General features: G+C 36.7%; 1 protein-coding gene across 4 annotated transcripts in view; it reads left to right on the forward strand.

The window, feature by feature from the left end:
• TMPRSS11A (transmembrane serine protease 11A) overlaps positions 1–17,514 on the forward strand; it is a 68,750-nt gene that overhangs the window by 26,314 nt on the left and 24,922 nt on the right. For 3 of the 4 annotated variants that reach the window (XM_082726373.1, XM_082726374.1, XM_082726372.1), the window contains exons 4-6: positions 9,099–9,166; positions 11,114–11,274; positions 15,964–16,002. In XM_082726373.1, the coding sequence (XP_082582499.1) occupies positions 9,099–9,166; positions 11,114–11,274; positions 15,964–16,002 (268 nt within the window). The remainder of the gene's footprint in view (positions 1–9,098; positions 9,167–11,113; positions 11,275–15,963; positions 16,003–17,514) is intronic. The other variant, XM_082726375.1, reaches the window with a different exon arrangement.

The raw sequence follows: 17,514 nt of genomic DNA on the forward strand, positions 1-17,514 counted from the left end.
AGTTCTATCTGTATTTTCCCAAATAACAGGATTTCCTTCTTGCTTGTGCCTGAATAATATTTCTGTGTACACACTCATGCACACACAACACACACACGTTTGTATACATACCCAGAAGCAGAATTGCTATATCATAAAGTAGTAGACACTTCCTACTATTTTCCATAGTGGCTGCACCAGTTTACATTCTTCAAGAGTGCACAAGGGATGGCATTCTCTCCAACACTTGTCATCTCTTGTCTTTTTGATGATAGCCATTCTAAAAGGTGTAAGATGATATCTCAGTGAGTTTTGATTTTCACTTCCCTGATGATTAGTGTGATACTGAACCCCTATTCAAGTACCTGTTGACCATTTGGTATGTCTTCTGTGAAGAAATATCTATTAAGCTCTTATACCCATTTTTTAATCAGACTTTTTTTTTTCTGTTGAGTTGTATAAGTTCTTTATATATTTTGGATATTAACCCTTTATCAGATATATGATTTGCAAATATTTTCTCCCATTCCAGAGGTTTCCTTTTCATTTTGTTGGTGACTTCCTTTGGTGTATAGGAGCTTTTCAGTTTGATAAAGATCCACGTACTAATTTTTGCTTTTGTTGCTTATGCTTTTGATATCATATTCAAGTAATTGTTGCCACAACTGATGTCAAGAAGCTTTTTCCTTATGTTTTCTTCTAGAAATTTTATGGTTTCAGGTTTTATGCTTAAGTCTTTAATCCATTTCAAATTATTTTTGAGATGGTACATAAGGGCCCTATTTCATTCTTCTGCATGTTATTAGCCTTCCAACACTGTCTATTGAACAGATTATCCTTTCCCCAGTGAGTACTCCTGGGTGCCTTGCTAAATATTAGCTGATCATAAATGTGAGGGTTTATTTCTGGGCTCTTGATTCTTTTCCATTGGTCTATGTGTCTGTTTTTATGTCAGCACCCTGCTGTTTTGATTACTATAGCTTTGTATTAGAGTTTGGAATCATGAAGTGTGATGTTTCTGGCTTCGTTCTTCTTTCTCAAGACTGTTTAGCTATGCATGATCTTCTGTCGTTCCATATAACTTTTAGGACTTTTTTTCTATTTCTATTTTTTCTATTTATGCCACTAGAATTTTGATAGAGATTGCATTTATCTATAGATGCTTTGGACAGTATTTACATTTTAACAATATTAATTCTTCTAATCCTGAACACAGGATATCTTTCATTTATTTTTGTCTTCTTTGATTTCCTTCATCAAAATGTCATAGTTTTGAGTGCATAGATCTTTCACTTCCTTGATTAAACTTATCTTAAGTATTTCATTATTTTTGATATGATTGTATTTTATTTCTTTTTCAGCTATTTCATTGCTAATGTATACAAAGGTAGGCATCTTCTGTATACTGATTTTGTATCTTGCACCTTTCCTGAATTCAAGGATTAGTCAACAGATTTTTGGTGGAATCTTTAGGATTTTCTCTATATAAAGTAATATATCTGCAAATAAAAACAATGTATCCCCTTCTGATTTGGATGGCTTTTATTTCTTTTTCTTGCTTGATTGCTCTGGCTAGAACTCCAGTACCATGTTGAATAGATGGTGAAAGTGGGCACCCTAGGTGTCTTGTTCCTGATCTTAGGAAGATTTCAACCTTTCCCTGTGAAATATTATATAAGCTGTGGGCTTGCCATAGATGGCCTTTATTATGTTGAAGTATATTCTTTCTATATATAATTTGTTGAGAATTTTTATCGTGAAAGGATGCTGTATTTGTTTTTTTTTTAAGATTTTATTTATTTATTTGTAAGAGAGAGAGAGTGAGAGCGAGCACAGGCAGACAGAGTGGAAGGCAGAGTCAGAGGGAGAAGGAGGCTCCCTGAGGAGCAAGGAGCCCGATGTGGGACTCGATCCCAGGACGCTGGGATCATGACCTGAGCCAAAGACAGCTGCTTAACCAACTGAGCCACCCAGGCATCCCTGGGATGCTGTATTTGTTAAGTGATCTTTCTGCATCTGTTGAGATAATTATATGATTTTTATCTTTCATTCTATTAATCTGTGTATCACATTTTATTGATTTGTGTATGTTGAAGCATCCTTGTACCTCAGGAATTAATATTGCTTGATCATAATGTATGATCCTTTCAATATATTGTTGAATTTGATTTATTAATTTTGTTGAGAATTTTTGTATCTCTATTCATCAGGAATTTTAGCCTGTAGTGTCTTTATCTGGCTTTGGTATTAGGTTAATGCTTGCCTTGTAAAATGAATTTGGGAGTGTTCCTTCCTCTTCATTTTTTTTTTTGAAAAGTTTGAGAAGAATCAGTGTTAATTTTTCTTTAAATGTTTGGTAGAATTCACTAGTGAAACCATCAGTTTTTCTATACTGGGAGATTTTGATTACAGATTCAACCTCTTTGCTCCTTATTGATCTGTTCAGATTTTCTATTTCTTCATGATTTAATCTTGGTAGGTTGTATGTTTCCGAGAGTTTGTCCATTTATTCTAGGTTATCCAATTTGTTAATATATAATTGTTCACAGTAGTCTTTTATGATCTTTTGCATTTCTGTAGTATCCATTGTAATATTTCTTCTTTCATTTTCTGATTTTGAGTCTTCTTTTTTTCTTAGTTTAGCCAAAGATTTGTCAAAAAAACCCAAGTCTAAGTTTGGTTGATCCTTTCTGTTATCTTTTAGTCTCTATTTCATTTAATTTTGCTCTGATCTTTGTTATTTCCTTCCTTCTGCTAACTCTGGACTTTATTTCTTCTACTTCTTTTTTAAATTTTTAATTTCAGTATAGTTAACATAGTGTTATATTAGTTTCAGGTGCACAATAGTTTTTCTTCTTTTCTAATTCCTTGAGGTGTGAATTAGGTTGTTTATTTAAGATCTTTCTTTTTTCTTAATGTAGACATTTATCACTGTGAAATTCCACTTTAGAACTGCTTTTGCAACATCCCATAGTTTTGATATGTGCTTCCATTTTCATTTGTTTCAAGATTTTTTTTTTCCTTTTGGTTTCTCCTCTGATCCATTGGTTGTTCAGAAGTGTGTTGCTTAATTTCCACATATTTGTGAATTTTCTAGCTTTCCTCCAGTTATTAACTTCTAGTTTCATGCTAGTCAAAACATAGTAGTCAAAACATCGTCAAAAACAGTATGATTTCAGTCTTAAGTATTTGCTAAGACTTGTTTTGTGACTTACAATGATCTATCATTATAGAGCATATAAATCCTAAAGAATTTTCCATGTGTGTTTGAGAAGAATGTGTATTCTCTGGCTGTTAGGTGGGATGTCCTATATGTCTGGTTAGTCCACTTGGTATAAAGTATGGTCAAACCCAATGTTTCCTTATTGATTTTCTGTCTGGATGATGGATCCATGATAAAAATGGGATGCGAAGTCCTCTACTATTATTGCATAGTTTATTTCTCTCTTCATATCTGTTTGTATTTGCTTGATTTATTTGTGTACTCTAATGTTAGGTACAATATTTATGATGGTTATGTCTTTCTGATTAATTGACTCCTTTTTCATTATATAATGACTTTCTTTGTCTTTTGATACCAGTTTTTGCTTATGGTCTCTTGTCTGTATCAGTTTTTGAGGAGGAAGACAACAGAAACAAACAACTATAATAGAGGAAGGAGGCTGATGAAAATATCTGCCTGTATATGTTTAGCATAAACAAACCATGATTAGGAGAAAAATGTGGATGGGTGTTTTCTGAGAGAAGTTGGTTTTTTTTTGAGAAAGGAAGCAATATGAACCATCTCTAAACTTCCTGATGAAGTTAGATTATAGCACAATCTTTACTGGATAATCTATTTAGATTATTGTTCATCATTCAGGAAATATAAAAGATTCTAAGAGTACGGATTCATATTCTCTCCCTTTCTCACTGAATAATTTGGAGATTTCAAGGACAACACACCTGGAGAGCACATTCCTTTGCCTCAGGCATTCTGGTTTAAATATCTTTATTATAACTTTGAAAAGACACAAATTATATATTTTCCTCTTCTAAAACGGTAATTCAGAGATCTAAGCCTTTGTGTTATGCTGAAAGTTACTAATTTATCCTTTATCACCCTTAATTGCAAACACTTTAGTTTATTGAATTTACTTTGCCTCTCAGTCTCAGGAATATAAGCCAATTTGGCATAAGGCTTATCCAATATAATGCTACTTGCTATGTCTGATTAAACAGTTACAGATGTCCATCTCTTTCTTTCTAACATCTTATAAGGAAACACTGAGGAGGACTAGGGCAACCAAAGATATATCTTCAATAATATCACAACCGATTTGTTGATATCATTACTCCTGGTTTTGGGTAATCAGAATGTCACACTTCCATGGCACTTCATCCACATATCCACAGCCCCCACATGACTGGATCCAACTTCCATCTCTACTAGACACAGCTTTTTTTTTTTTTTTTTGAAAGGACTTTTGTGGACACAAATTGACTCAATACCCAGAAGGCCACCAAACTTCAGAATTCCATAAATACTATCACTTACGTGAAGGGTGTCCACACTCTACGTAGGTTTAGAAAAATTATTCATAGCTGACTTTTTGATTCTTGGGTTTTGCCAAAAATCTAGAGTTTTAAATAGATAACAACTTTAAAAATTACAATAAGAACAATCGAGGTTATAGTTCTCATTTTTAAAGAACAAAGAAAACAGACTGCCTTGCAAGAGGGCTAAAACAGTTTCTTGACCCCTTAGCTGCTGCCTACTACACATTGTGGGTAGGAGCTTTTAGTAAAAACCCACCTGTGTGCTTATCCCAAGGTCAGCTAGTTCAACTGGGCAAGTCACTTCCTCATCTATGTAACGTAGACAATAATAGTGTTCACCTCAGAGGGTTGAGGAGAAAAGCAAATGAGCTCCCAAATACAATGGGGTTAGTGCTTGGTGCACAGGTGATGCACAACTATGAAGACTATTCCCACCATTATGACTACTGTACTCTTACTAACATGGAGGACCTCTCCATAAACAATCACATTACCTGAAATGGTCCAACAGGAGAAAGGATTGCCATCAGTAAATCATAGTCAATTTGCTTTTTTCTTCAGAAGCATTGGTCTGAATCTGATGAAAAGCTCATTAAAAACTCTTGCAACTCTTGCCTGGGTGGCTCAGTGGGTTAAACCACTGCCTTCAGTTCAGGTGATGATCTCAGGGTCCTGGGATAGAGCCCCACATCAGGCTTTCTGTTCAGCAGGGAGCTTGCTTCCCTCTCTCTCTCTCTGCTTGACTCTCTGCTTACTTGTGATCTCTCTCTGTCAAATAAATAGATTTAAAAAAAAAAAAAAAAAAAAAAACTCTTGCAACTTTCCTGGTAAATGCAGGGCTTTCTGATAAATTCTCACTTTCTTTCATTCATTCATCCAAAAAAAGATGCTTTATTTTTTCATGCTCTACAGCATATCCCTAAAGGGTGTGTAGTATAGTAAAGGAGATTTTAAAAATTACATAAATAACTTTATTAAGGAGGGAGTAGAAGGTATAAGAGTGATAAGAAAGATTAAGGCAGAAAGAGGAAAGATTACTCTGAGGTTCAAGGTATTATCTGAAATAGACCTTGAAGGAGAGTTCTGATTCAAAAAAGGAGCACCAGCAGAATGGGGGAGAGTACTCCAGATTCAAGGAATAGTCTAAAAAGGACAAGTAAACAGGGAATAAGGGTCAAGCCTGACAGGTCCAGGTCTGTTGAAGACGGGATAGAAGATGGTCAACAGAAGGGGACGACCTTCAATATCTGACGCTGTGACCCGAGGCAAAAATGACTTGTGCTTTATTTCCTGCTTTTACCTGCGTTCAGCCCTTGTAGCAAGGCAATTTCAATTAAGTCTTATTTAAAACTAAACGTGTCTTTTTTTTTTTTTAAAGTATCTCTCACACTGTTCTTTATGTGCTACTCTTATTATAATTGGGAGAAAGCAACAGAATCTGAAGTTTCTTCATGGCATGTTTGTGGGTCCTTTGATTCTGGGGGCTCATCTGGTGTGACATTGGAAGAAACTGTTTTTATATCATTAGCTGATCTCTTGGTGGCATATCTACCTGAAACACCTCCTATGTAAATACAGAGATTGCTGAGAGAAAAGCCAAGTTGGGAAGCTTCTGACAGTGAAAGGCGTGGGCCATGTGTAAACAAACTTGCTCAGGAATGAGCGCTCATTGCATGGGCGTGTCTGTTGGTTGGAGTTAACAGCCTCTCCCTAACTCTTTTATTAAACACTCAACTAACCTTCAATTGCCCTTTTAGAACTTAATCTCAGCGCAACTTCCACATTTCAAAATCATCAGACCTAAGGAGGAACTACCCTGAAAGAGGTGGGGTCTGTGTTTAAAGTTAAGTGACTAATTACAACAAGCAAACTCTGCAAATGCCCCAGAATGGGAGGTGGGCTGGATTTATAAATCAGTATCTCTATTAGCTTGTGTAAATAATACACTTTAAAACAAACTGGCACACCAGTTTGTTTGTTTTTTTAAAGTGTTCTTAACTCTTACAAATATAGAATGCCAAACTATCAGTCGAGTATTTCTTATGACCTAAGCCTTCATCTTCTAGGAAAGATTAATCGTGATTAATGATTCATTATCTTACGGTCTCTAGAAAGCTAGTCCACACATAAAATCCATTCAGCAATAGAGTTTAGGTTCCTGTTTTCTCCGATTCACCCCTGCTGGAAATTCCTTGATTGCAGAAACCCTTTAAGCCAGTCCCTGTGCGGCAGCATATTTCTCCACGCTTTCCTCGGACCACCCGAGAATCACCTGAAGATCTTGGGCCTCACCCCAGGCTAATAAAAGAGACTTTATAGGGAGGGGCAGGGTCCTGGAATTTGTATTAGAAGGAAGAAAACCTTATTTCTATGATTAGTGAGGTCACTTATGCCTAGATTTCCCCTTACGCTGTTCCTCAGCTTCTCTCTTCCCAAACAACTGAACCAACAACAGGACTAATGCTCGGTGTAGGTATCGCAGCAGCCACGGGACTTGAGAATGATGTCATCTAAAGTCCAAAACTTAACCTAATACCTTCACCAACAAGTTATAAACAGCCAAGGGAACATCTGAGGGTGGAAATTCAGATAATTACAAACGTCTATAAATACTCAGCTGCTATTTACTTTTCTTCCATTTAATATTTGGCACTATTTTCCTGTAGAGTTGGCCTGGGTTTGGTTTTTATTTCTTTTTTTCTTTTTCCTTTTCTTTCCTTTTGGGTTTTCCCCAGATACTGAGTAATAATAATAGCTGTATGCAATGAAAAGAGAAATCGTTACATCAATGTCACTCCTCCAAAAACACACCTCCCAAAACAGTTTCATTTTTAGCTTATAAACCCCACACCTTCTCTGTCCATTTAAACTCTTCTTACATAAATACAAATAAGAATATATTTTGGATACTAGCAGTTTTTCAATTTTCTAAATACTGCCTTTGATCTTCAGGTTTACAAATATACAACCAATTATATCTTGACAAGTTCTATAGTTTAAGTCAACCTGATGTTTATTTTATAATGTATCGTTTTGGTTCTGTGAAAGAACTTGAAGTAAAATGTACATCACATTGATCAAGGAGGCTGGCATTTAATGAGAAGAGATGGCCGGCAAACAGAAAATCTAAATATAAGTTCCAGTGTATGATCCCCACAATGCCAGGGTATTCTTATATAATGTCTCCAAGTGTCAAATAAAATACAAATCGAGATCATTTTTTTAACTTTATTTTTTCAGTGTTCCAAGATTCACTGCTTATGCACCACACCCAGTGCTCCATGCAGTACGCGCCCTCCTTAATACCCACCAGCAGGCTCACGACCCCTCCCTTCCAAAACCCTCAGTTTGTTTCTCAGATTCTACAGTCTCTCACAGTTCATCTCCCAAGATCATTTTTATCCCATACCAGTTATGGTAAGGGTTAAAGGAGTCCAGGAATATTTTGTGTCCCAATTAAGTACTTGTGAATGCCGGGTAGTGCTAAGGAAGCCATGACTTGTTCCTTGATCTCTAACATAGCCTTCCATTTATTTTTATGTTTTTGCATTTTTCAAAATAAGTTGGTTTTCTTGCCCCTTCCTTAAAGATTTAGGACGTGGGTTTTGCACATTTGGTTCATCAAATGTGAAATGCAACGCTCGTTTAATTTAGAGGACACTGTTGCCACCAAGTGGTCACTAGGAGTTACTGCAAGTCAAACCCCAGGCGTGATAAGTCACAGCCACATGATGCTGGATCAGGCAATTAAAATTCGGTGCGAATGAACCAAAAGTAGTAGCTTATTTTCTCCTTCCATGGTGATATAAACTGAGTAATACAGCTTTCATCTAAATCTACAACGCTGTCTTACTCTTTCTTCCTCCCTGATTTTCACTAGAGCCCACAGCCAACAACAATTTAAAAATCGTTGGCTCTCTCCCAAATGCCTAACTCCTGTTCTCTGTACTTAGGAGCCAAAGACCTGCAGAGAAATCTGAGACCTGCGATGCCAGGATGGGGGGTTGGGAACCACCTGCAGATCACTACCAAAATATACCCAACATCTTATGTGTGTTTAATCGTTATACCCTATGAGCAGCATTATCACTATCTATTTTTTACAGGTTGGGAAACTGAGGCTCAGATTAGTTCAGTAACTTCCAACGTTGCCCAGTTCATGAGCAGCAGGATAGGCTTCAAACCCAGTACTCAGCCAAGGTTCTCTCAAAGCCTCCCTCCATGCCACATTTTGGCTCTGGGTCTTTTGGCTTCACCTTCTATAGAATTTTAGGAAGATTCTTAAATTAACTATGTCAGCATATTAGAATCACCTGGGGAGGTTTTTAAAAATATGAATGCCTAGGTTCCTTCCTAATCAATTATAACCAAACTCCGAGGGGCTCCAGTGTCTATAATTTAAAAAAAAAAAAAAAACACCTGCCAGTTATTGTTTCACTATGAAAGTTGAGAACCACTGGTTTAAAAGAATATTACTCATGTTAAAATTCTTTTCTATTTTTTTTAGCCTTTAATCAGAAGGATATTTTTATTATAAAATATCTTATTAACACAGAGTTTCTCTCTTGTTCTAATAACAGGTGGATGAGATATTTATAGATTCAGCCTTGAACAAGCATTATATCAAGAACCAAGTAGTCAGACTGACGTATGTATGTTTGGGCAAAGGTGGACTCCCAGCCTGGAGGGACATAGGGCAAAGGAGATGGGAACACTCATATGTTGTTGTCTCTGTGAGGTTGGCTCTTGCCTAAGGTTTCTCATGAATGGTATCTCTATACAGTCTGGAGATTCAGGGCTGACCACCATTTTCTAAATGCAAAAACTAAGATGCAGGGAAGTTGAGTGATACATTCAAAATTCCCCAAGTGACAGAAAAAAAGATTCAAACCCCATCAACTGATTGTAAGGCCCAGAACTACCAGAACCTGTGCCCTTGGGAAAACCTACCAAGTTGTCTTGAGAGAGATATATCAGTTTAAAAATAAGAAGGCAAAGTTTGACTGCAGAATGGAATTATAGGTTTTACCTGTAATGAAGTCCCAGGAGCCATACCCAAACAAAAAATGTTCCTGTTTTAACAGATTTTCTGTTTGTTATGGTAAAAGGAGAAGGTTCATATCAGTTGCAGAAATTACTCAGAGGTTTCAACTGTGTTATTTGGAAAGCATGTAGCAGAACATAAATACATAATAGGTGCAAACCTATGAGCCTATAAGACTCATCCTCTTAAAAAATGAATATATTCAGACAGATTTATATAAAGGAAATAATATTTTTTCTGACTACAGATTAATGTCTTATTAGACGACTTATTCCTTACACCTTCACTAAATAACTAGTGACCTCCAGAATCTAATTTATCTAATTTATCTAATTATCTAATTTATAATATAAATTAATATAATTTATAATTTATATTATAAATTAGATAATTTCTACAATGTTTAGGAGATAAAAAGCACATATTTGCTGAAATTCTCTAGATTTCGTATCGTTTCTTTTCAAATTCTGATTTACCATCACATTCTAGAAACATTATGATAGTCTTGTGAACTCTGAAATTTATAGTCATTATAACTTATAAGTTTCTCTGTGGACCTAGAGAAATTCTACCTCATAAAAAATGTTTTCCTTCTGTCTAAAGAGGGAAAATTAACTTGGTCTTACATTTGCCAGTATGTCATAAAATTCTGATTATTTGTATCTTCACATTCTGGAGCCTAAATGGACAACAGTATATAAAAGTGCCTCAGAATCAATACGATTTCCTGTTTTTAGTTAAAGGATTCAGGAGAATTAGGCCTGTAGTGCTTTTCAGAGCTTGAGTCTTTTGAAGTGTAAAAATAAGAGACAAAGCAGATCAGTACATAGACTTAATTTTTAAAGGTCTTTAATTGTTTGGTTTTCCCAATTTAAAAAGGAAAAACTGAATACTACAGGTAGAGAGACTTGAACTTGTTTATATAAAAAAAGTTCAAAGAACTGCACATGTTTAATCTGGAGAAGACTCGGGAACCAGGAATGTCACTGTCTTCATATATTTTATGTGGGAAAGGAACTTGATGTTTTATATATGTCCCAACTGGTAGACCTAATCCTAATGTAGTGGAAGATATAAAGAGACACATTTCAACTCAAAATTAAGAATTCTCTTAAAATTAGAGCTGATCAAAGAGAAACAACCTTTGGAAGGAAGTAAATTTCCCATCATTTTAATTACTGCCCAGGGGGTTAGAGGGCTGTGGGTGCTTAGAGGTGATGTAGGTATCAGCTGGCCAAAGAGACCACTAAAGTTTCTTCTGATCCTTAGACTTTACAATTTGGATGAAATTTTTTTGAGATCTGAATCTTACCCAACTACTATAACAAGCCTTCAAATTAATGGGGAAATTTTACTCAAAATATGATGGAAACTTGAAGAGGGGACATTTTAATGATCTTGAGTCAGTGACATAGAGATGAATGTCAATGTAAGAAGATTAGTTCTCAACACTTTTAGCAATTAAGGCATAATCCAGGAGTGTTAAATCCAGGAAAGAGTGTAAGACCCAGTGTATTCCTTGAATAAACATCTTTCTCTTGTACGTTGCAGTCCAGAGGAAGATGGTGTGAAAGTAGACATCGTTATGGTGTTTCAGTTCCCCTCTACTGAGCAAAGGGCCTTAATAAAGGAGAAAATCCTTAGCATCTTAAATCAGAAGATAAGGAACACAAGAGCCGTACCCATAAATGTGTCTTCAGTTCAAGTTAATGGTAAGTAGGTACACTCTTTTTGGGGGTGTGAAGTTTTCTACTCGTTCTACTTTATGTCTTATCTTAAACTTACTTACCATTAACTTCCATTCCAAATAACAGCTAGAATTTAGATGGGAAAAATTTTTTCAAGTTAAAAAAATGCCATTTCAAGGTTTTGTGTTTCTCTGATAAATGCAAGTCTGAAGTTAGTTGTCAAGTGGTTTTTCCTGTATGTATTGACCGACAGTCATCCTTAAGTAAAGGCAAACCTTACCACTAATAGAGAATTAATCTGATCCAGCCACCACCTCCATGACTAAGGTAGGGAAAACACCAAGCATTTAGCAACAACTATTTTCCAGGACGTGACCTTCCTAAAACATAAACTCATGTGTTGCCTTTTAAAAATATGGATGGTTTCTATATATAGTGAAATTATGACATTTCTCTTAACTTTTCCTCCTGTGGGCATTTGGGAAAATGATTAAAAAAAAAAAAAACTTTGGAGCCACTAAAGCCACCTTAAAAGTGATGTTTTAAAAATCTCTGAGCTACCGGAACAAACTGAGGGTTACTGGAGGGGAGGCGGGTGGGAGAGATGGGGTGGCGGGTGATGGACACTGGAGAGGGGGTAGCCTATGGTGAGAAAAAAAAATAAAATAAAAATTTTTTAAAATCACAAACCATTATGCCATTATCATTACACTGAAAAGGCAAACCAATCCTTATCAAGTCCCTTTTCTACACTCTTCACATGCAGCATCTAATTTCTATATTCTTAGGAAGTAGGCAAATTCACCTTTATAAATATGAAAGAGAAACAAAAAATTAAGGACACTAATAAATAAAACGATGTAAGATTCAAATCTAGATCTCTAATTTCTTGAGAGGCTTTATATAAAAAAGTGCTCTGGGTCAAACACGTCTTAGAAATTCTGTCTATGATATTCATCGCTTATATTAGCATATTAAAGGCTCTGCGGCTAGACACAAACCTGTTTACCCTTGTGCATTAAGCTACTTCTGCAATACTTCCTTCCGGCACACAAGTGCAGATTTCTCCTACAAATTCCAATGGATACCAGACTTAAGAGAGTTTCAGGGTAAGTAATTAATATCAGAGGTGAAACAGGATGCCCTACCCTTGTAAGGGTCTGGCTGACTCCTCAAGAGGAAACCTGACCAGGAAGTGAAAATCTCAGGGAATGGGAGGGGCGTGAGTTTGCTGGTGAAGAGTCAGCTACTCCGGGAATAAAGCTGGGGACCTCTCCCAACCCAGGAGGGAAGAACCTGTCAAGGGCTTAATCCACCTTGTTACGTGGGGAAACAAATGAGTTGAGGTTGTGAAATAGTGGCAGTTCTGATAAAGTATAGGACGTGTTGTGTGTGACTTCCAATAACCAGTTAATTGCCAGAAATTTAAAAGCCTGAGCTATCTGAAACCAGCAATGAAGCACAAAATGGCTATCCGTTGCCTGGCCTTTCTGTTTTCGACAGGCTCAGTTTATGTAATACACTTTAATCTTAATGACTAGTAGCTTAAAAGGTAGGATGTTGTTGGAGAACCTGATTTGAAAGTTTACCCCACCGAGTCACTTTAAGACCACCCAAGTAATTGGCCCATGACTTTACCTCTGTTCTCTCATCCATAAAAATTGCAATTATTCTTCCTGTGATCATGTATATGAGGATGTATAAGAAAATAGAAAATGTGAAACATATAGGCCATTACTACTTAGAAAGCTAGTAAATTCTACACGTGCTTTGGAAATCTGAAAGCATAATGTGAGTGACTGGTAGTAGAAAAAGCTGCAACCTTGAAAGTTTCCAAATTTCCAAATGTAAAAAGAGAAGTGTTTACTAACATTTAGGAAAACCCACTTAGTGAAAAGCTCAGCATAATCCTCAAGGCAAAATCACAGTTCTCCAGGAACACTCAATCTGGACGGTCCCCAATGAGTGGGAAACTGTTGACATTCTAGACCAAGTCTAGAAATAACCCTGCAGCCCAAGATTATCTGTTATTTGTCAAGAATCTGTGGGTTGGTTTGGTTTGGTTTTGTTGTTTTCTGGGGTTTCTTTTGAAAAACAAACACTGCGTGATATGGATCCTTCGAGGGATGCAATGTGTCAAAGGGAAGCTAAAATCAACTCCTTTGCATTGCAAACACTGATGGGGTCCGTGATCAAAGGATCTAGACTGATATAAAGTGAAGGTCAAGCAAAGCTTGATTTCACACCAGAACGGAGAATCAAACCGACCGCCAGGGGCGTCTCCTATGGAGGGAGCGACCCCCCCCCCCACTTTGCTTTTATAGAGCAAAGGCCATGTGATTGAGCCTGGCCAATGAGATTGTAACACACAGAGAAAGTTGCATAGTCATGCTAGGTCACACACGGTGGCCAATTGAATTACAATTTACCCTATAGTAGCTGTTTGAACTAGCCTATCACTTTGGTGAGTATTGGCGCCCCAAAGACAGGGTTTATATTCTTTGGTGGTTAGGGAGATAGTATGTGCGCTTTACTGTTGGACGCCTCCACCTGGCCCGACTCGTCCTTGCATCTGGGCTCTGTTATCTCAGCCTGACCTGACCTGTCCTTATATCTGGGCTCTTTTATCAGAGACTTGTCAGCCATATTTTACTGGTTTCCCAGATTGTTTCTAATTATGTTCCTCTGGGGGGCAAGGTCAATTTAAGTTCACTGCATAAACAACAAAATGGCTGTTCTACCGAGATGGGGTCGCTCTGGCTAAGGCCCTTACAACACCATGGCTGTGAAAGAGCAGGTCACTGCCTACGTTTGGTTCATGTGTGCTCCAGTTCCCCTCATGGTCCTCGTAGCATGCAGACCCCTGAATACTAACTCAATTACTCTCAACTCAGAAGTATGTTAGAGGCTCATTTTCATGGCTTAGGTGTTAATATTCATTTCACTCCTTCACATGAAAAGTAAAATTATTTGGTAAAAATTAGATATCAACAGCTAGTTACTTGCATGGGGATATTTTAACTCTAAGTGTGATCATTCTCCCTAAAAATTCACTCCTCAAAAATCCAATTACACTCACAACCATTTCAAACAACCTGGTACCCTTCCTGGAAAGGGGAAATTTGCGTCTTGCTCAAACTAAGATGAAGCTTTAAGGAAGAAGTTTAACATCATACTACTTTCATTTTAATCCATTACTAACTAATGTAGGAAATATTAAATTATGTTTTTAAAAAATGAAACAAGAAATTTGTTTCTTGTTTCTTGTCAAAGTACATTTGACAGAAAATTGTGTTCTTCTATAGAGTAAATACTGAGAATCTGTCCTGCTCTGAGCAATTGATTCTTTATCGTATAATGACTTGGGCATGAATGTAAGGGTATTATTTTTTTTAGAGATTTTATTTATTTATTTGAGAGAGAGAGCACAAGTAAGCAGAGCAGCAGGCAGAGAGAGAGGGAGAAGCAGGCTCTTCACTGAGCAGGGAGCCCAATGTGGGGCTCGATCCCAGGACCCTGGAATCATGACCTGAGCAGAAGTCAGCTGCTTAACCTACTGAGCCACCAGGCACCCATGTAAGGGTATTCTTGAATTGAATACTTTCAAAATTCCTGCTTCACAGAATTCATCCTTACTAGTTTGCCAAGTTGGATTTATAGAAGGTGAGTAGAAAGAAACATTCTTATTTTGCACAATGTAAAGGTAGAGACAGCAAGTATGAGTCTGAAAAACATGGCACTGGTCGAAATAAGTAAAACAGTTTATCCTCATTCTGCTCAGTAAGGTTTTTTATCTTGAAAATCAACACAATTTTCAAATAACCTTCCATCAATTTAAGCTGAAATGTTCATGTGTCCTTTGTCAGATTCTTTTTTTTTTTTTTAATTTATTTGACACACAGAGAGAGAAAGAGAGCACAACAGGGGAAGCAGCAGGCAGAGGGAGAAGCAGGCTCACAGACCAGGGAGCCCGATGCCAGGCTCAATTCCAGGACCCTGAGATCATGACCTGAGCCGAAGGCAGACACTCAACGACTGAGCCACCCAGGCGTCCTAATCCTTTGTTAAATTCTTAACTTTGCTGGAAATTGAGAAAATTTGATTTTAGATTCTGTCCAATAACTGGTCTTTACCAATATTCAGCAGATATTGGATAAGACTACATAGTCATTTATTCTTCAGAAAAATTTATTTTGACAATTTAATAATTGTTTTAGAAGTATTTTAAATATAGTTTATATGGGTGGTTTCAAAAATTTTTTTTCATTCCTAAACCCTTTGACTAAAGAAAGGCTTACATGAATTCCTCAATAGAAGAGATAAAAGCAGAGCTGCTCTGACAGAGGCTGGGTTTGAGCCTGGAGACCCCACCTACTTGCTCCCTCTTTCCCCGTTTTCTCTAACTCCTGAAGTGAAATCCAAAGAGCCTATATCCTGCCCATTAGGAAATCCCTGTTTTGTATTAATAAAAACTATTTGTGGGTTCAATCATTCACTATTTGAGTCTTAATCACCTACAGCTTGAGGATTTTTCCACCTACTCAGAGGTTGCCTATGAATCTCTATAAAAATTGTATACATATCTAGTTTATTGGGCTGCCATTCTCCTGATTACATGCTCGATTGTCCAGAGTTCATATATAGTCAATATCCTCTGAAAGACCAACTAAGACCATATCACATTATCAATCTATATTCCATTTTGTTTTTCAGCAATGAGCTCATCAACAGGGAAGCTAACTGTCCAAGCATGTAAGTCTAGTTAGCTTCTAAAAACAAATTCCATTTCCACATCAAAAAGGACAATGTCTTCAAGTATTACCTCATAATTTCCCATCCATGTCACACATTCTCTTTGGAAGAGAGTAACAACTGGACAACAGATGGAAATAAATTTTTCTGAAAATGATCTTTTTCATCATGTTCAAGAAAAACATTTCACATGGTGGAAATTCGGGGGTAATTTAAATAAATTATGCATTTCTGCCTCGGAATAAATGGGCTTGTTTTTCTTTTCTTTTTTTTTTTTTTTCTAATTTTAGAAATGCTATGAAATGTTCTTTCTGCTGAGAAATAAAATTAAAGAAAGCAATAAATGGGGAGGAAATAGACCGTATTATCTATGACTGAGCTATAAAATGTGCTTAATACATTCATTTTCATGGTTGACAGCAGCTTCATCCACTCACTCCATATCACTGTGGCCTAAATTTTGAAAGATTTTATCAAAGTGGTGATGAATTTGAACAAAGGTATTCATGTCTTTGCCTCTGTATCTTGCAAACACACTATATATTTCTATTCATTTATTCATTCGTTCATTCATTCAACGAGTATCTTTTTCACATCTACCAAGTGCCAGAAAGTGAATCCCACTATGAATAAGACACGATCCCTCCTCTAAAATGAAGAGTTTGAAGGTAGGGGAAGACATAAATAAATCAGGAAATGTTAAAATAGTGTGATAAATGCTACAATAGAGAAAGTGCACAATGTGATTGACAGTCAATCACAGAGTCCGCTTAACCCGGTCTTATAGGGTCAGAAAATGATCCCTGAGACAGGAGAGAAAGGAGATGCCATGAATCAAGTGGCAAGTAGAATACTGGACAGGGGCAGTAGTATGTAAAAATATCTTCAGAAAAGCAAGAACATGGTCATTTCTTATAACATAAAAATGTTAGTGTAACTGGAACATAGAATGGGAAATGGGTATGATTAGTAATGATCAAGGACCAGAACCATGCTGAAACATTTTTCCTTTATTTGAAAGGCAGTAAGAGAAGTCATTAAAGGGTTTAACATATGAGTGAAGGCAGAGTGGTGGAGATTTCTAAAATGACGGCCACAGTGCTGTGTAGTCAATATCAATAAAATTAGTTTTCTTTTTTGATACTCAATTAGTTGGAAGAAGAATTGAACTACAATATTTTCTTTATTAGCACCATGTTCATAACAGGCTTAATTCTGAGAAACCCTAAGCAGCTAAATAATCTCTGATCTGATACACATAATACAGTACGTATTTATTCCGACCAATAGTGAATGGGATATTTATGTGGAAACGCGGCACTCTATCCTGAAGAGTGAGAAACTGGTCATCATACATTAACCCATGCACACCTGAGGAACTAGTCATACAGAAAAATATATGAGAGAAGGAGTTCCAACAAATGGGCAATTACTTGTCTGGGGAGCTCTTCTGGTAACAATTTCAGGTCAAAGTAACGCACTGGGTCTTCAGAAACTGGGAAGCAATAGTCT

The sequence above is a fragment of the Mustela nivalis genome (assembly GCF_964662115.1).
Source record: "Mustela nivalis genome assembly, chromosome: 4".
NCBI lineage: Eukaryota > Metazoa > Chordata > Mammalia > Carnivora > Mustelidae > Mustela > Mustela nivalis.